The 20,243-nt window shown below is 38.0% G+C and overlaps 4 protein-coding genes across 7 annotated transcripts; 1 reads left to right on the plus strand and 3 right to left on the minus strand.

The window, feature by feature from the left end:
- Positions 1 to 1,863: 1,863 nt before the first annotated feature.
- On the plus strand, positions 1,864 to 4,767 carry LOC116733382 (GTPase IMAP family member 7-like). Of its 4 annotated transcripts, XM_032584216.1 has the most exons (4): positions 1,868 to 2,075; positions 2,490 to 3,075; positions 3,152 to 3,206; positions 4,505 to 4,767. In XM_032584216.1, the coding sequence occupies exons 1-3, from the start codon at positions 2,069 to 2,071 to the stop codon at positions 3,174 to 3,176; spliced, it is 618 nt and encodes a 205-aa protein (XP_032440107.1). In that variant the 5' UTR covers positions 1,868 to 2,068; the 3' UTR covers positions 3,177 to 3,206; positions 4,505 to 4,767. The 4 variants fall into 4 exon arrangements, with proteins under 4 accessions (XP_032440105.1, XP_032440104.1, XP_032440106.1 ...); XM_032584214.1 differs by having other exon boundaries at positions 1,864 to 2,075; positions 2,490 to 3,111; positions 3,178 to 4,767; XM_032584215.1 differs by having other exon boundaries at positions 1,866 to 2,075; positions 2,490 to 3,206.
- An 883-nt stretch (positions 4,768 to 5,650) lies between these two features.
- LOC116733189 (GTPase IMAP family member 7-like) lies at positions 5,651 to 6,793 on the minus strand. Its single transcript, XM_032583970.1, has 2 exons — positions 6,785 to 6,793; positions 5,651 to 6,592 (listed from the first exon to the last, which is right to left on the minus strand). Exons 1-2 carry the CDS (start codon positions 6,791 to 6,793, stop codon positions 5,798 to 5,800), a joined length of 804 nt encoding a protein of 267 aa, XP_032439861.1. The 3' UTR covers positions 5,651 to 5,797.
- A 5,656-nt stretch (positions 6,794 to 12,449) lies between these two features.
- Positions 12,450 to 13,951, minus strand: LOC116733190 (GTPase IMAP family member 7-like; the record flags this gene model as incomplete). The annotated part of the gene is made up of 1 exon (XM_032583971.1): positions 12,450 to 13,951. A coding segment is annotated over one exon (825 nt), but the record flags the coding sequence as incomplete, so codon positions are not given.
- Positions 13,952 to 16,777: 2,826 nt separating this feature from the next.
- Positions 16,778 to 18,885, minus strand: LOC116733383 (GTPase IMAP family member 7-like). Its single transcript, XM_032584217.1, has 2 exons — positions 18,746 to 18,885; positions 16,778 to 18,001 (listed from the first exon to the last, which is right to left on the minus strand). The coding sequence occupies exons 1-2, from the start codon at positions 18,750 to 18,752 to the stop codon at positions 17,232 to 17,234; spliced, it is 777 nt and encodes a 258-aa protein (XP_032440108.1). The 5' UTR covers positions 18,753 to 18,885; the 3' UTR covers positions 16,778 to 17,231.
- Between the last annotated feature and the right edge of the window lie 1,358 nt (positions 18,886 to 20,243).

The raw sequence follows: 20,243 nt of genomic DNA on the forward strand, positions 1-20,243 counted from the left end.
GGGACATTTTCAGGTCGTTTTGCAGTTTCCGTTGCAGATCACAGGTCACATTTAGAAGCGTGAACGACCACGGCAAAAAAAAAAAAAAAAATCAGATTTGACAAAAAATCGGAATGAGGTCACTTCCGGCTGCAGTGTGAACGCAGCCGGAAGTGACCACCAACTTCCATACAATATGCAAAAAATGTTTTTGTGACAGAGAGGGGGGTTATAATTTAAGAGGAGAAGGACACGCGATGAGAATGCGATGTTTAAGTATCATTCGGTGTGGGAATCATTTAAGAGATTATCTGGTGTGAGAAGATTTAAATGTTTGTAGGCTGTGAGTATTAGAGGGGCAGGAAATCATAAGATCTGGTACCTTCTACCTGCTCCTTTTCCAATGAATAATGCAAGACTGCCTGTCAGTGGACGTCTTAATTTATTTTAATTTTATTTTGTGTTTAAATAAAAGAAAGCGACTTAAACGGACACAGCGGGTTTCAAACCAGCTATTTCAGGATTTGTACTGGTGTTTATTAAATAAACATCTCAGAGCTGATCAAACTTTATTGCTGATAACGGTTAAATATATTTAACCGTGTGGTTAAATATATTTCCAATATATATCCAATGCTATACCATTGGAACAAATAGCATCTGCCATTCTATAAATGCAATGCAAGTGTCTTAAAATGTTTATAAAAACTTTTTTTTTAATAGACATATTTGTTAATGCTGCTTGTTATGACGGTGTGACGTGAGACAGGTAGTGTGTGTAAATATGGAGTTCCTCTGCCTCCTCCCTGCTGGCCAAGTAACAAAGAAAACGAGAATAATGCACATCACTCCACAGGCCAGTAGAGGGCGCTCTAACACCAGGAATAAATCATCCAGTCCCAACAAACTTTGAAATACCAATGAGCAGGAACAGATTTGGGTGAAACCAACTCACCATACCCTTCATACAAAGTTATATAAGATGGAAGATAAAGAAAATACAACAAAAAGTCTCTTTCTCTGCTGCAGAGGCTTCGTAGTGCCGTTCTCTTCTCCTCCCAGTTTTCAAGCTTTCTTCCTCAGTTTGTTTCTCCTCTCAGTTCAATGTAAGTCAAAAACTAAACAAATTCACTTTACCAGTGCAGGACATACAGTCTCTTGAATGCCGTAGATATTTGTGTTGATGGAGGGCTAAAATGTGAAAGGTGGTAAAAACGCTAAAGCAAACTAACAATAAAGAAACAGTGAAATGTGTTTTTTTTGTCCTTTTACTCATATTTTCTGTATGTGTGGAAGTGGCTGATACTTTGGAGTCGTTGGTAAAATGTTAGTAAAGATTGGTTAAATAAATAATACAACAAAGTGATGAAGCATCAAATCGTTGTTTTTCATGTAATTTTTAATATTTGATATTTTTCAGTAGTTGAAACTACACAGTTGAAACTACGCAATCCTACAAATTGTTATAAAGTAAAAAATCTTGTATTTCTTCTTCTCTTACACGATGTGGGAAGCAGCTACATGGCCTTTGTCCCGATGGCTGTTTTTAGAACAACGTTGTTGCTTCAAACCGTAAAGAGGTGATATTGCTAAAATGCCACATGCTTGTTGAGTTCAGGCCTAATAATGAGAAAACGTATGCTGAAGTGAACAATCATCTCATTGACATCTCGTGACTTATCAATTCTTTGCATTGTCAGGGGGCTTTAAATTTTCCATGTTTCTTCTAAGTTGTTTTTTTTTTTTTAATGTCTACATTTACGCTTGCTGATAACAGTTAAATACCATTAAATAGCATAAATAAGGCCCGGGGGTTGGGGACCACTGCTGTAAAGTACAGTTGCCCACATCCACAATAAGCTCGGGTGTTTGGAAATATTTTGATCTCTGTACTGGAGCCAAGTCACAAGGAAAATTAATGTGGAGCATTTTTAAACTGAGAGAGAGACACACCCAGTACCTGACTGAAAGGAAATGGGACCAAAAGTGAAAGTAAAATGTGGAACAGCTTTAAGTTTAGAGAGACACTCAGTACCTACGAACCCAACAACTGATTACAAGATCTCCACGCTATCAGCTCCTCTTCATCATGGCGGGTGAGTTGGTTAAATTAATACTCAAAATGAACATATTAAAACAGTTTTTTCTTTTCTCTCACCAATATTTTCCTTCTTTGCTTTTTGTTTACCCCACATTTACTAACAATCACTTTTCTGTTGCTATGTAAGAAGCAGAGGAGTTTGAATGTAAAATATACGTAACAATAGCAGCTCCTTAATTTAGTGTGAGCTTCAGAATAAAAACACAGTCACTTCTTGTGAGTCTCCAGTAGTTGACAAGAAATCAATTCATTTCAGTCATAAGGAGATGATACACAGTTTTGCAGTCATTTGAACATAACTTAAACAATAAAACGTGGGGTTGTCTAAAGTCTTGCTTGTTCTGAGATCAAAATCTAGTAGGATTTAATATTTAATTGAATAAAAAAAAATGTTTTTATTGTCTTCTAGGATCAAGTCAAACAAAGATAGTCCTGCTGGGAAAAACTGGCAGTGGGAAGAGCGGCCTTGGAAACACCATACTGGGAGAAGATCTGTTTAAGGAAAACATGTCTCCAAACTCTGAGACAGATGAATGCCAAGTTGAATCTAAAGATGTCAACGGAGCTCGTGTCAAAGTCATCGACACGCCCGGCTTCTTTGGAAACAATACGGATGAAGAGAAGGTGAAGACTGAAATTCTAAAGTGTATCGAAATGGCCGCGCCTGAGATTCACGCGTTTCTCATTGTGCTGAATGTGGGACGGTACGCAGACCAGGAGAAGGAGGTCATCAATAAAATAAAGGAATGTTTCTCAGATGAGGCTCTGAAACACGCTGTGGTCGTGTTCACGCATGGCGATCAGCTGAGAGAAGGGCAGAAGATTGAGGATTTTATTAGAGAGAATCGTGATCTGAGAAAGCTGGTGGAGAAGTGTGGAAGCAGGTGCCACGTTGTGGATAATAAATACTGGAAAGAGCAGCAGGACGGCTACAGGAGCAACAGGTTTCAGGTGGACCAGCTTCTCAACACGATAGAGATAATGAAAAGCGAGCAGGGCGGCTACACCAGCAACTTACTGCAAGAGGTGGGGAAAGTGAAAAAGATGATAAAAGACAAGCTACGCAGCTTCGCCACTCACTCACTTCAAGTGGTGAGGAAAGTGAAAGAAGCAATGCCCTGGGGGCAGATTTTGAAGGTATCAATTGGAGCTACAGTAGGAATGGTGCTGGGAGCATTTCTTGGTGCTTTTATATGCAAACCACATCCATATATTGGTGCAGGTGGTGGGGTAGTGGCCGGTGGCGCAGTTGGGGCAGCTGTAGCTTACAACAGTGAAACAATAATGGACGCTGTTGTAAATATAACTAAAATATTTTTCCAGGTCGGAGGCAAAACGCTGAGCATATCATGCTATGTAAACGATCCAAACAGTAGTGGACTGAAGGAGCTAATGTTGATGCCTGAATAAAGTAAAGGAATTAAATTACAAGGGCAAGATGCTCAGACTACATGAAGACTGATGATGTACATTTTTGTCCTTAATGGTTCTGCAACAGAACGTGGAACCATAAAGGACACTGTTTTGAAACTCATCAGTTTTCAAAAATAATTGCTCCTGGTTCCTTAAAATGTCAGATTTGTGTGTTTGTGTAGCCTAAATGACGGAAAACCTTTTCCGGATAATACACCTAAAATCATCTCCATCTGGACGGGGACTTAGTTTGTCGAATGTTTTAGATCAGGGGTCTCGAACTCCAATCCTTGAGGGCCAGTGTCCTACAAGTTTTAGATGTGCCTCTGCTGCACCACACCTGAATAGAATAATTAGGTCATTAAGGCTCTGGGGAACTGATCTACACAAGGAGGAGGTCATTAAGCCATTTCATTCCAGTGTTTTGTACCTGTGGCATCTAAAAACTGCAGGACTGCGGCCCTCGAGGACTGGAGTTTGAGACCCCTGGCTTAGATGTTTGTCTTCATGGAGGGTTAAAATTGAGGAGGGAGTAAAAGCATCAAAGCAAACAAACTATAAAGCCTCTGATAAATCTGCCATCAGCAACTGTGGAAGTGGTTGATAATGTTTGTAAAATGTTATTTAAACAGCAGGAGAGAAGATTAGTTATGTAAATAATACAACAAAATGATGATGGATACAGAAGGTTTGGGGGGAAACATTGTTCTTCACATTAATTTTTACATCTTTAAAAAAAACTGTCTGAATTGCAGCTTCACATCAGGTACTATAATATACTATTCTATATTACATGAAAGTAGAAATAAATCTAAATAGTTTTTCATTTACAAAATGTAGAAAACTGATATGTTCTGGGAAACTATTTGTGCTAATGGCTGTTTTTTGAACCACATTTTGGACCAACATTGTTGATTCAAACCTTAATAACCTTTTCATAGCATAACAGTTACTGTTTCCTGTAATTATATTCTTATTGCATTGTTTAGTTTGTTGTTTTTCTGAATGCAAAATTGAAATTGCCAGTTAACTTGAGCTTTTCATGTTAGCCCAACTTATTTCTTTATAACTGTAAAACAGAATTGTTTATGTAAAAAAAAGAAATGTATTTGCAAAAAAAACCCTCTTTTCTGATTTCTTACATTAATCATAACTTGTGAATGTATGTTGAAAAATTAAGATTTAAGTAATTCTTTTTTTTCCTTTACAAATATTTCAATTATTGTCAATGTTACTGTCTTTTTTTCAAACCAATAAAACTTGATTGATCTGAACTTTTGTTTTCATTGTGTTTTCATTATAAGTTAATACATGTAATGTAAAATGACATTTTCTTTTTTTTGTAAAATTTATAACACACAATGCCACTTGATTCTTACAATGCAGAATTGTTTGTATTAGACTAAAACTGTATGTTTGAAATCAATAACTCCAGAAGTTTTGTCACATAGTGCACTTTTATTGTAGACACCATCATCTTGCACAATATCAGTACAAAGGCAGGTTATTGTTTTGTCTAAGGCTCCAGTGATTGGGCGAGATATTTCCATTTTTAAACCAATCGGAGACAAAGAGGATCTGTTTGTTACTAAGAGTTTAGTAAGAATTATCATTGATGTTTAATTCAGTGTAAGAACCACAGATGACAGATTTCTGTTTCGAAAGCAACAACTTTATTATTGTTGCGTCCAACAGTCTCTGACATGTTGAGGCCGAAACAAACATACAATTTGATTTGGCAATAATTTTACATATGAAATGATATTTGACTGAACTACATCTGGCATTTGCTTGTCCTTGGTTTTGCTACAAGCGAATGCAACAGCTGGAGAAAAGCATAAAGTAGGGGGATAATGGGAAAAAACAAACTAAAAATGACAGAGTGATGCTAAAGTCTAACAGGAACTACTGTACATGAGAAGGGAAAAAGCCTAGCTAACAATAGAGTTTAAATCAAAGAAGTTTGGCATTTTTAAGTATTTTGCTAAGTATTATAAAGTTGATTTCTGAGTGTTTCCCTACCCTGAGGTTGGTATCGAGGGTTGAGAACAACAGGCAGACAGAACCTCAGCCCATCATCAGCCTGCACAGCCAGCTCAGTGACGTACTCCAGCCTGATGGAGGCGCTCTCTCCTGGAGGCAGATTGCCCACAGGTCAGAAATAGGATAACAATGTCAGTGGGACTAAAGATGTTGATTTTTACTCTTAGAGAAACATTCAGAGCAGCAAATCATGATGGAGCTGCTGTCAGTTTCAGACCGCCGGTAGAGATTCTGTAATCAGTCCAATTCAATTATCTGGTCCTAATTGATTTCTGTAGGATGTACTCCCCATCTTTTCCATGAAATTATACCTAAAATTATCACACAGAAAATTAACACAGGCTTCGGTCTTATATATTTTATAACAGTCTGAAATAAACGGTGGACTACGGGTTGCTGGTTCCGTTTCTGCCAGTCTTGCAGCATTTTTGTGCTGTAGCAGCCGCCATGGTTTTCCGTCACCATTTTCCCGACGGCGTTGAGCAGCTGCTCCACCTGGAACTGGTTGTTTCTGACCTCGTCCTGTTTGTTTTTCCAGTATTTGTTATCCACGACGTGGCATCTCCCTCCACACTTCTCCACCAGATCTTTCAGCTGCTGGTTCTTTCTAATAAACTCCTCTATCTTCGTGCCTTCCGCCAACTGGTCGCCATGTGTGAAAACAACAGCGGAATACTTAAAGGCCTCCGCAGAGAAACATTCCTGTACGATTCTGACGACCTGTCTCTCCTGCTCTGTGAATTTCTCCACTTTGAGCACGATGAGAAAGGCATGGGGCCCAGGAGCGCACTCTGAGGTACACCTCTCTATCTCACGCTTCTGCTCCTTCTCAGACAGTCCAGAGTGAAAGAAGCCGGGCGTGTCGACCACAGTGAGGCTCCTGCCGTGGACTCGTTGGGTCTCTGACTGGCAGTGAGTGACCGCTGAGCTGGTGAAGTTCTTCACTTCGAAGACGTCCTTCCCCAAGATGGTGTTGGCCAGGCTGCTCTTCCCACATCCAGTCTTCCCCAGCAGGACAATCCTCAGCGTGTCTGGCAAAAAGGAGAGGAAAACAACCTAAGTCAATTATAATTCATCTACCTTTTAATTTTCTTTAAAAATACTTTTCAATGCTTGCTGCTGATAATATGCATTTCAAAAGTTGTAAATGTAGTGCTTGATTTTTTTTTTTTCTTGAAACTTCTTCTGCTTGGCTTAATATGCAGAAAGAGTATATAACATTAAAACTTATTTTACATGGTTCCTAACCCTCCACATATCTACATAGAGCATGGATCCTGTTCAGGTCAATTTGTCAAATTAAAGTGCAAAACGGTTCAAAATTGTTTAATATAATTTGTTTCACCTCATACACAGACACACAAACTCATATTTTTCCCCATTTGTCTTTACCTCACTACTAAACTCTGAGAAGGCAGGTGTTATGACTTTATGGAAAGCTTTTCAGACATATTATGACAACTTCTATGTATTAAAAAGAAAGTCCGGGGTCAAAATGACCGAGAATAAATGAATATAATGGGAGGGTTAAATAAAATCACAAGTAAGCACACTAATACTTTGTGATTTTATTTTAAAACCAAGAAGTAACAATCATTCTGAAAACCTTGAAGAAGCTCTATGAATGTTATCGTATTTTTGCCTCTTGCACAAACATTAAAAGTCTCCAACCACAGGACTGCAAGGAGAAACAACATGGATGTGTGAGAGGAGACTGTGCAGGGAAGCTGTGCTCTTTGTATATTTTATTTTTGTTTTAGATCTAACTAAAAGAAGCTAATTTAACTTACCAGCCATGACAAAGATGAGGTTTGAGCTGCGTGGAGAGACGTCTAAGACAAAAAAACAAAGTGCGGCTGGTCCTCCCCGGGTGAATTTTTACTCAAAAGTGTCTCTACAGTTTTGAACCATTTCCTGTAAAACACAAGGCTACAGGACAGGGCATGTGCTACGTCATCTAACTTTGATAAAGACTGTGCATGTTTTTGTTTGTTTGTTTTGTTGTTGTTGTTGTTTTTGCAATTTGAATAAACACACCATGAATTAATCTAAAAATCTGCCCACATGAAGAAAAACATTTATTAATTTATTGTTATCCTCTATGATCACAGAAATGTTTTTGTATTTGTAAGAGCCAAAAATGTCAGTTTGTAACATTGTTTATTACTGTGTATGCCTTTTGCATATTTAGATATTTTCTTAACAATAAGATTGCATTTTAGTATGTTTTTTGTAGAAAAGCGCCACCTAATGGACGTAATTAAAATATATGAAAAGTGCTGTCACGTTAAGTTTAGAAAGGAAATTGAATGTGGTGTTTAACTAACTCTACAGTTTTTGACCATTAAGTGTGGAATGCTGTGCGAGATTAAAGGATCATTTGTATTATCTACTCAAAGAAAAGTAAAGTTCGTCGTTCGTCAGACTTTGTGTGGATTTGTCACTAAGAGATGCACAAGAGCATATCGTGGGACAGAAACGCGTCAAGCTAAGAGCCAAGCTAATGAACGTCAACAAAAGAAAGAAAACTGAAGCTCGTTGAACAATATAGTGGCTTACATTGAAACGAATAAGCAGCCACTACAGTATCGATCAAAATTTCTAAGTTTATATGATCGCAGAACCACTTAGTTCAACAAGTCGCTCTAACCAAATACCAGTGATATAGTGATGTGTCGGTCGCAAACGATCCGGCTCTAAGAGCCGGCTCTTTGAAGTGAACGATTGGAACCGGCTCCACAATGGGAGCCGTTTTAGGATCCTATTTGGGAGCCGGGGTTTTGTCTACAGTATATCGCTGTCTCTCCGCCTCCCTGTCGTTGTGCTTGTGCTCTGCAAGTGCCAGAGCCGATAGTTTTTCCCCACATCGTTTTTTTTTGTCCTGCGGTGCCTCGCTGTCTCTCCTCCCCCTTCTCCCTCTCCTTGCGCGTTTTGCTCTTCTGCCAGTGCTAGAGAGGAGAGTTTTTTTCCTCGGTCGGTCCACTGCCCTCATGTCAAGCGTCTGCTCCACACATCTGACCAATCACACATAGTTTCAATTAATAATGTGGCGGGAAAACACTGAAAAAAAAGTTTATCTCCACTTTTTTTGTGGAAACGGCAGGCAATTGGCCACGCTGTATAGCGTTCGTCGGCAGGTGTTTATGTACAGACACTCACTCAGCGGTCAAGAAGCACAGAAAGAAGGGGAGTCAGTGTGAGAACTGAATAGGTGAAAATAAATGAGTGACAGAAAACGGAGCAAGATTTGGACTCATTTAATGCTACATCAAGCTCCAGGGCAGAGTGCAGACTGTGCAAAGTCAGCATTTCCTATCGTGCAGGCTCGACAAACAACCTGCACAGGCACATGCGGACATCACACGCATCGGTATTGCTATAGCATTGTTATGCGGCATTTTTACTCATCATAAGTGCTTAACAATGTCAATAATGAAACAAAATATTATAAAATTAGGTTTAAGCTATTAATTAATTAATAATGTCAAAAATATATATGGGGAGCCGTTTGGGAGCCGAAAGAGCCGGCTCTCCACAGTAAGAAGAGCCATTAGAGCCGCATCTCGAAAAGGAGCCGAAAATCCCATCACTACTGAAGACGAACGCTATACAGCTTGGCCAATTGCCTGCCGTTTCCACAAAAAAAGTGGAGATAAACTTTTTTTCAGTGTTTTCCCGCCACATTATTAATTGAAACTATGTGTGATTGGTCAGATGTGTGGAGCACACACTTGACATGAGGGCAGTGGACCGACCGAGGGAAAAAACTCTCTGCTCTGGCACTGGCAGAAGAGCAAAACGCGCAAGGAGAGGGAGAAGGGGGCGGAGAGACAGCGAGGCACCGCAGGACAAAAAAAACGATGTGGGGAAAAACTATCGGCTCTGGCACTTGCAGAGCACAAGCACAACGACAGGGAGGCGGAGAGACAGCGATATACTGTAGACAAAACCCCGGCTCCCAAATAGGATCCTAAAACGGCTCCCATTGTGGAGCCGGTTCCAATCGTTCACTTCAAAGAGCCGGCTCTTAGAGCCGGATCGTTCGCGACCGACACATCACTACTCTACACGAAGTTAGCAGCAAATCTTTAGCACTAATCCGACTGAATTGTCCCCAAACGTAGAGAAACCTCGGCACATGCGCAGAGCAAACAAGACAAAAACCCCTCGTTAGTGCACATGTCACTAAGGAAAACCACGTGACCGATACAGTTCTTGTGTTCGTTTCAGGACCGGCCCAAGGCAAAGCAAACTAAGCAGCCGCTTAGGGCCCCAGGGCCACTAAGGGGCCCCTCAGTGGAGCTGATTTTTTATTTTTTTTAATAATAATTTCCATGTCATAATATCAAAAACACAAAATTTCACTATATTGTTTTTGTTTTTACAACAATATATATTTGATCATGTATGTAGAAATCATTATTTTATGGATGAAAAAGAAAAATTAATTTGATCTTCGGGCCCCTGGTGGCCGCGGTAGGTACCACACGCTTCGCCGGTAACATGAGCTGCAATGAGCATCTGAAAGTCCAAACTCCGGTCAGAAGTTAAATAAGCAAAATAATGTCTCAAAAAAGGACTTATCCTTCAGGGAGGGAGAAAAGAAAGAGGAAGAGTAGAAAAAAAGCCAAGATAAAGGTTTGTTTTAATGTGTCTTGATAATGTAATGTAAAAGATTAGTGAATCTGCTAATAGAAAATTATCTTGATAGCGACCTGGAACGGTCCAGTTCAACAAGCCAAACATTTATGCTGCTTGGGTCTTTGTGTTTGTATAAAACTGAGGTTATACTTTAAATGAGTTGATTCTCATGGTTGGCTCTGAATATTTCTGAGGTATTCTTGGCTTCTAAATGCCGTGTTTGATAATGTTTGATAATAATTAAAACTTCTCAATGATTGACATTGTCTAGCAAAATGTTTTCCATCAGGCTTCATGGCTGCTATATTGATGAGCTGCTCTATGCTGTAGTTTGTGATTTGTTGTTTGCTGCTGAGCAAAATCATTTTGTGGCTAAAAACATTATTTTTACATCAACTTCTAAGTTATGTGAAACTTCTGTTAAAATCATTTGAAGGCTCAGAATCAGTCCAGTACCGGTACCGGTCCACATTCTCAGGGGAGAAAGACTCACCTGTTATAAATTACATTTTTAGCTATTGGAGTAACGCTGAAGAGAAATTTATTTAATCAAAGAATGTCATGAATATGTGTGTAGGGCTTGTCAAGAAAACCTGAGATCATCCCATTTCTCCATGCTGGGGATTTTAGTTCAACAGTAACAATAAATGAAGTTACCTTTAAAATTAATCACACAAGTGACATCTAGGCCCAACAGTAGACTTAAACTTCAATAAAATAAATCTGGTTGTGTGTGTGTTGTTTTTGTCTCCTGCAAACTTTGCTTTAATTCTACTTCTGTTTTCTATCTAATCATAAGAAATCATAGTCAGACAGAAAGAGTCATAAAACAGGAAGAGAAGGTTTCCTGGAAAGAAAGAGGAAGTAAGTTTCCAGCCTGCAGATTTATAAAAATAGCTGAGACTATTCCTCATTTCAAAGCATGAAAGTTTTAAAGAATTAAATCTAAACATTTACTTGCAAGAATACTTACACTTGCAAAAAACAAGTAACTGTAACTTTGGTATGAAATAATTACAATGATAGATTATTCTTGGTTTCTTTTCAGAAGACAATCTGCAATAACTCACATTAAGATTATAATAAGAGTAACTAATAAGTTATAGTTATCATAATATTATTCACCAGTCTGGATGGCTGCAGGAACGAAAACACCGAATGCGGCGCTACAAAGCTTTTGACAAGAAAGTGATCGCATATTTGAATTACACAATTAAAACCAAAACATAGCTATTACTTTTATTGTAGATAGATAAATTTAGTAAATTGAATTCTGAAATATTGTTATCATCAGGTGTTTCTGTTTTAGCGTTTAGCTCTATTTGCATTTCTGGATTTTTAAAAATTATTATTGTTGACAATGTCTTCCCATATTTACTTCACTCGTCTGTTTAGTTTGTCATCTAGCTCCTATATTCTGTTCTCTGTACATTTTGATTTAAACTCTGTTGTTAGTTAGGCTTTTTCCCTTCTCATGTACAGTAGTTCCTGTTAGACTTTAGCATCACTCTGTCATTTTTAGTTTGTTTTTTCCCATTATCCCCCTACTTTATGCTTTTCTCCAGCTGTTGCATTCGCTTGTAGCAAAACCAAGGACAAGCAAATGCCAGATGTAGTTCAGTCAAATATCATTTCATATGTAAAATTATTGCCAAATCAAATTGTATGTTTGTTTCGGCCTCAACATGTCAGAGACTGTTCGACGCAACAATAATGAAGTTGTTGCTTTCGAAACAGAAATCTGTCATCTGTGGTTCTTACACTGAATTAAACATCACTGATAATTCTTACTAAACTCTTAGCAACAAACAGATCCTCTTTGTCTCTGATTGGTTTGAAAATGGAAATATCTCGCCCAATCACTGGAGCCTTAGACAAAACAATAACCTGCCTTTGTACAGATATTGTGCAAGCTGATGGTGTCTACAATAAAAGTGCACTATGTGACAAAACTTCTGGAGTTATTGATTTCAAACATACAGTTTTAGTCTAATACAAACAATTCTGTATTGTAAGGATAAAGTGGCATTGTGTGTTATAAATTTTACAAAAAAAATGTCATTTCGCATTACATGTATTAACTTGCAATAAAAACACAATGAAAACACAAGCTCAGATCAATCAAGTTTTATTGGTTTGAAAAAAGAGAATAATTGTAATGTTTGTAAAGGGCAAAAAAGAATGACTTAAATCTTAATTTTTCAACATACATTCACAAGTTGTGATAAACGCAAGAAATAAGAAAAGAATTTCTTATGTATTTCTTATATTCTTACAGAAACGATTCTGTTTTACAGTTCTAAAGAAATAAGTTGGGCTAACATGAAAAGCTCAAGTTAACTGGCAATTTCAATTTTGCATTCAGAAAAACAACAAACTAAACAATGCAATAAGAATATAATTACAGGAAACAGTAACTGTTAGGCTATGAAAAGGTTATTAAGGTTTGAATCAACAATGTTGGTCCAAAATGTGGTTCAAAAAACAGCCATTAGCACAAATAGTTTCCCAGAAAATATCACTTTCCTACATTTTGTAAATGAAAAACTATTTAGATTTATTTCTACTTTCATGTAATATAGAATAGTATATTAAAGTACCTGATGTGAAGCTACAATTCAGACAGTTTAAAAAAAAAAAGATGTAAAAAATAATGTGAAGAACAATGTTTCCCCCCAACCTTCTGTATCCATCATCATTTTGTTGTATTATCTACATAACTAATCTTCTCTCCTGCTGTTTAAATAACATTTTACAAACATTATCAACCACTTTGATCCACAGTTGCTGATGGCAGATTTATCAGAGGCTTTATAGTTTGTTTGCTTTGATGTTTTTACTCCCTCCTCAATTTTAACCCTCCATGAAGACAAACATTTAAAACATTCGACAATCTAAGGCCCCGTCCAGATGGAGATGATTTTAGGTGAATCCGGAAAAGGTTTCCCGTCACATGATTATGCAACATCTTCTCTCCAGTAGACTTATTGCAATGACTTGTAGCATTGTGTGATCGATCTTCAAACTTATGGTAATTCCATCTGAATCAGCTGTTACTGATGTGACTTTAAAAACACCAAAATATGCTTGCAGCAAAGCTCCTACTGAAGCCGATATCTTCAAAATCTTGCCCCAGGGCAGACTTTTCCCCACCTCTTGCAGTAAGTTGCTGGTGTAGGCTCCCTGCTCGCTTTTCATTGTCTCTATTGTGTTGAGAAGCCGACCCACCTGAGACCTGTTGCTCCTGTAGCCTTTCTTCTTTTTCCAGTATTTATTATCCACAACGTGGCACCTGCTTCCACACTTCCTCACCAGCTCTGTCAGATCACGATTCTCTACAAAAAAACTCTCAATCTCCTTCCTTTCATCCAGCTGCTCGCCATGCGTGAACACGACCACAGCGTGTTTCAGAGCCTCATCTGAGAAATATTCCTTTATTTTATTGATGACATCCTTCTCCTGGTCTGTGTATCGTCCCACATTCAGCACAATGATAAACGCGTGAATCTCAGGCGCGGACATTTTGATACACTTTACAATTTCACTCTTCACCTTCTCTTCATCCATATTGTTTCCAAAGAAGCTGGGAGTGTCGATGACTTCGACAGAAACTCCTTTTATATCTTTAGATTTAGCTTTGCATTCATATGTCACTGAGTTTGGGGATGTTTTTGTTGTAAACAGATCTCCTCCCAGTATGGTGTTTCCAATGCTGCTCTTCCCGCTGCCAGTTTTTCCCAGCAGGACTATCTTGGTTTTACTTGATCCTAGAAGACAATAAAAAGATTTTTTAAATTCAATTAAATATTAAATCCTACTAGATTTTGATCTCAGAACAAACAAGGCTTTAGACAACCCCACATGTTTTATTGTTTTAGTTATGTTCAAATGACTGTAAAACTGTGTATCATCTCCGTATGACTGAAATGAATTGAGTTCATGTCAACTGTGAAACTTTGGTTCACTGAAGTGTAAAACTTGACAAATGCAGCATAACGCTGCGTACAATGAAAACTAAATGTCAACGGTTAAAGCATTAGATTAATCAGAACGTTATGTTCAAATATGTTGCAGTCATTTGAACATAACTAAAACAATAAAACATGTGGGGTTGTCTAAAGCCTTGTTTGTTCTGAGATCAAAATCTAGTAGGATTTAATATTTAATTGAATTTAAAAAATCTTTTTATTGTCTTCTAGGATCAAGTCAAACAAAGATAGTCCTGCTGGGAAAAACTGGCAGTGGGAAGAGCAGCCTTGGAAACACCATACTGGGAGGAGATCTGTTTAATGAAAACATGTCTCCAAACTCTGAGACATATGAATGCCAACCTGAATCTAAAGATATGAAAGGAGTTTCTGTCGAAGTCATCGACACTCCCAGCTTCTTTGAAAACAATATGGATGAAGAGAAGGTGAAGAGTGAAATTGTAAAGTGTATCGAAATGGCCGCACCTAAGATTCACGCGTTTATCATTGTGCTGAGTTGTGTGGGACGATACGCAGACCAGGAGAAGGAGGTCATCAATAAAATAAAGGAATGTTTCTCAGATGAGGCTCTGAAACACGCTGTGGTCGTGTTCACGCATGGCGATCAGCTGGATGAAGGGCAGAAGATTGAGGATTTTATTAGAGAGAATCGTGATCTGAGTGAGCTGGTGGAGAAGTGTGGAAGCAGGTGCCACGTTGTGGATAATAAATACTGGAAAAAGAAGAAAGGCTACAGGAGCAACAGGTTTCAGGTGGGTCGGCTTCTCAACACGATAAAAAAAATGAAAAAAAAGCAAGGCGGCTACACCAACGACTTCCTTCAAGCGGTGGGGAAAGAGAAAGAAGCAATGCCCTGTGGGCAGACTTTGAAGATATCAGCTGAAGGTTCAGTAGGAATGTTGCTGAAAGCATTTCTTGGTTCTCTTAAATGCGAACCACCTAAATATACTGGTGCAGGTGCTGAAGCAGCAGCTGGTGGTGAAGTTGGGGCAGATATAGCTGACAACAGTGAAACAAAGGGAACTGTAGAAGATATAATTAACATAAGTTTCCAGGTCGAAAAATTAACCCTGAGCGTATCACGCTGTGTAAAAAAACAGTCTACCGGAGAGGAGCTAAACTTGAAGACTGAATAAAGTACTCATCAGTTTTCAAGAATAATTGCTCCTGGTTCCTTAAAATATCACATCCATGTGTTTGTGTCGCCTAAATGACGGGAAACCTTTTCCGGATTCACCTAAAATCATCTCCATCTGGACGGGGCCTTAGATTGTCGAATGTTTTAAATGTTTGTCTTCATGGAGGGTTAAAATTGAGGAGGGAGTAAGAGCATCAAAGCAAACAAACTATAAAGCCTCTGATAAATCTGCCATCAGCAACTGTGGATCAAAGTGGTTGATAATGTTTGTAAAATGTTATTTAAACAGCAGGAGAGAAGATTAGTTATGTAGATAATACAACAAAATGATGATGGATACAGAAGGTTTGGGGGAAACATTGTTCTTCACATTATTTTTTACATCTTTTTTTTTTTAAACTGTCTGAATTGTATAGCTTCACATCAGGTACTTTAATATACTATTCTATATTACATGAAAGTAGAAATAAATCTAAATAGTTTTTCATTTACAAAATGTAGAAAACTGATATTTTCTCAGAAACTATGGCTGTTTTTTGAACCACATTTTGGACCAACATTGTTGATTCAAACCTTAATAACCTTTTCATAGCCTAACAGTTACTTAATGATATTTTTATTGAATTGTTTAGTTTGCAATAAACAATGTACACCTCTTTCACAGACGTGAACGAGGTGTACGGAGCCTCGTGCCAGAAGCCCATTAAAATGCTGTCTACATCGTTTTAAATTGTGTGATTGTGATTGTGAGCGTGAATAAAAATAGCAACAGGTATTTTGTTCCATATAACACAGTAGGAGTGTAACAGGTAAACTTTCTATGGATGCAAACTCCACTAAAAACCCACCTGTTTAGAATTGTATTTGAAACGTAATCAATTACAAATTTATTGATGGAACCTGAATTAATGTCGTGTTTTGATTGTTGATTCTATGTTGCATTGTGTTTCTGTGTTTGATATGATGTAAAGCACTTTGAAATGCCTTGCTGCTGAAATGTGCTGTACAAATAAAATTTGATTGATTTGATTGTTTGTTGTTTTTCTGAAAACAAAATTGAAATTGCCAGTTAACTTGAGCTTTTCATGTTAGCCCAACTTATTTCTTTAGAACTGTAAAACTGAATCATTTATGTAAAAAAAATTTAATATATATGTAAGAAACACTCTTTTCTTATTTCTTGTGTTTATCACAACTTGTGACTGTATGTTGAAAAATTAAGATTTAAGTTTTTTTTTTCCCTTTACAAATATTACAATTATTGTCAATGTTACTCTTTTTTTCAAACCAATAAAACTTGATTGATCTGAACTTATTTTCATTGTGCTTTTATTGCAAGTTAATACATGTAATGCAAAATGACTTTTTTTTGTAAAATTTATAACACACAATGCCATATGATCCTTACAGTACAGAATTGTTTTGTATTAGACTAAAACTGTATGTTTGAAATCAGTAACTCCAAACGTTTTGTCACATAGTGCACTTTTATTGTCCATCTGATGCTTGGTTTTTTGCTACAAGTGAATGGACCGGTGAGCTCTGATCCAGCTCACCGGTCCATTCACTAACAGCTGGAGAAAAGCATAAAGCAGGGGGATCATGGGAAAAAAAAAACTAAAAATCACAGAGAAACATGACAGAGTGATGCTAAAGTCTAACAGGAACTACTGTTCATGAGAAGGGAAAAGCCTAACTCTAACAACAGAGTTTAAATTAATAAGTAAAAATTATGCAATATTACAGATTATAAAATCCGTAATATTGCAGATATTTGGTCAGAAATAGGATAACAATGTCAGTGGGACTAAAGATGTTGATTTTTACTCGTAGAGAAACATTCAGAGCAGCAAATCATGATGGAGCTGCTGTCAGTTTCAGACCGCCGGTAGAGATTCTGTAATCAGTCCAATTCAATTATCTGGTCCTAATTGATTTCTGTAGGATGTACTCCCCATCTTTTCCATGTAATTATACCTAAAATTATCACACAGAAAATTAACACAGGCTTCGGTCTTATATATTTTATAACAGTCTGAAATAAACGGTGGACTACGGGTTGCTGGTTCCGTTTCTGCCAGTCTTGCAGCATTTTTGTGCTGTAGCAGCCGCCATGGTTTTCCGTCACCATTTTCCTGACGGTGTTCAGCAGCTGCTCCACCTGGAACTGGTTGTTTCTGACCTCGTCCTGTTTGTTTTTCCAGTATTTGTTATCCACGACGTGGCATCTCCCTCCACACTTCTCCACCAGATCTTTCAGCTGCTGGTTCTTTCTAATAAACTCCTCTATCTTCGTGCCTTCCGCCAACTGGTCGCCATGTGTGAAAACAACAGCGGAATACTTAAAGGCCTCCGCAGAGAAACATTCCTGTACGATTCTGACGACCTGTCTCTCCTGCTCTGTGAATTTCTCCACTTTGAGCACGATGAGAAAGGCATGGGGCCCAGGAGCGCACTCTGAGGTACACCTCTCTATCTCACGCTTCTGCTCCTTCTCAGACAGTCCAGAGTGAAAGAAGCCGGGCGTGTCGACCACAGTGAGGCTCCTGCCGTGGACTCGTTGGGTCTCTGACTGGCAGTGAGTGACCGCTGAGCTGGTGAAGTTCTTCACTTCGAAAACGTCCTTCCCCAAGATGGTGTTGGCCAGGCTGCTCTTCCCACATCCAGTTTTCCCCAGCAGGACAATCCTCAGCGTGTCTGGCAAAAAGGAGAGGAAAACAATGATAAATTAATTCCAGTTTAGTCATTTATTTTAGATAATACTTTTAAATACTTGCTGCTGACAATAAGTATTTCAAAAAATTGTAAATTTACTGCTTGGTTTTTTATTTTATTGAAACTTCTTCTGCTTGAAAGAGCATATCACCTTAAAATTAATTCTTTTACATTATATATATGTAAAAGAATATAGAAAACATATAGAATATAGAATATAGAAAACAGATCCTGTTCGGGTCAATTTGTCAAATTAAAGTGCAAGACGGTTCAAAAGTGTTTTAATACAATTTGTTTGTAACTATGAGGCTAATTTCACCTCATACACACACAGACACACAAATGCATAATTTTACCATTTCTCTTTTCCTCACTAATAAACTCTGAGAAGGCAGGTGTTGTTATTTTATGGGAATCTTTTCAGACATATTCTGACAACTTCTACGTATTAAAAAAAAGTAAGCGCGCTAATATTCGTGACTATATTTTTAAATCAAGAAATACCAAAATTTTAAAAGCCCCGAAGAAGCTCCACGAATATTATCGTATTTTTATTTATTTATTTTTCCTCTTTCACGAACATTAAAAGTCTCCAACCACAGGACTGCAAGGAGAAACAACATGGATGCGTGAGAGGAGACTGTGCAGCGAAGCTCTGTTCTGTTTTCTGTTTGGCTTCAGATCGTCGAGTTTGCAGTTTAACTACAAGAAGCTAAAATAACTTACCAGCCATGACGAAGAACAAGTTTGAGCTGCGTGGAGACGTTTTAGGGGAAAAGAAATTGCGCTGCTCGTCCTGCCCGGGTGAATTTGGACCCAAACGTGTCTCGACAGTTTTAGTTTCCGGCTAAAGTGAACCATTTCCTGTAAAACACAAGGCGTGATCTGCGTCAACTGACTTTGATAAAGACTGTGCATTGCATCTTTCGTTTTTTTCGTTTTTGTTTTTTGTAGTTTGAATAAACACACATTAAATTAACCCAAAGACCTGCCCCAAGTAAAGAAAAAAGCATAATTAATATTTATCCCCTATGATCACAGAATTTTTTTGTACTGATCAAAATTTCTAAGTTTATATGATTACAGAACCATTTAGTTCAACAAGTCGCTCTAACCGAACAACTATATACTATAGTGTAAAACACTAGTTAAAGTTGAAATATATTTCCGTCAGACTGTATTAGAAGGTAGGAAGGAGTCTAGTGAAATCACCACTATTTTAATACTTTGTCGCCACCTAGTGAGAAAGTTATGACGCTACAGAGAACAGTGATGCATTTGGGGACAGTTCAGTTGGATTAGGACTAAAGATTTGCTCCAAGCCGTAATTAGTCCAAACCTTATTTCACTTGGAAACATCTGCTCTAAGGTTTATATTTATCCATATATATTTGGACTAATTAATGTAATATGGACCCACTAAGGACAAGAGTGTTAGAAAATGGATGGCTGGATGGTTAATGTAATATGGCAATACAAACCTGCTTTAATTTGGCATTTAATCACACAACAGTTATCTTCACGGTTCTATTTATCTGGCCCTCTCGCCACACATGTCCAACATGTTTTCTTGCTCCCCTGCATAGCTTTTTCCTTACTTCTTGAGGGTTTCCTTCATCTTGTCCGTCTTTCATAAAGACCAGATTTGCGGTGTGAATGCATAACAATCATCCTGTGGACACATTCTCCCACCTTCCCTTGACTGCCTCTCTAATTCATTCTTTTTTCTCGCCTGAACTGTCAGCTAAGGTAGACAGGTATGTATTGGAAAACAAATGCGCGGCACATTCCTTTTTTCACCACGCGTATTTTTCCTTTCCACTTCACAATTACGCACTACTCTGTGTTGGTCTGTCACATAAAACCCAGCTAAAATTCCTTGAAATCTCTAACTGTAATATTCCAAATTGTGAAAAAGACACTGCATTTTTCCACATCCCATATACAGTGTGTGTGTGTGGGCGTGTGTGTGTGTGTGTGTGTGTTTGTTTCTAATACCTTGTGGGGATCATTTTCCTGACATATACTACGTTGTGGGGACACACTCTGTTTTTGGGTCAGGGGTCAGATTTAGGACTAAGGTGTGAACTGAGTTTTGGGTAGGGTTAGGGTTAGGTATGTAATGGATAGGGTTAGGGTAAAGGTAAGGGTAAGGTTTATGCTGCAGAAATGATTGGAAGTCAATGGAAAGTCCCCGCAAAAATAGCTGCGCAAACATGTGGGT

This window comes from Xiphophorus hellerii, chromosome 14, assembly GCF_003331165.1.
Source record: "Xiphophorus hellerii strain 12219 chromosome 14, Xiphophorus_hellerii-4.1, whole genome shotgun sequence".
Lineage (NCBI taxonomy): Eukaryota > Metazoa > Chordata > Actinopteri > Cyprinodontiformes > Poeciliidae > Xiphophorus > Xiphophorus hellerii.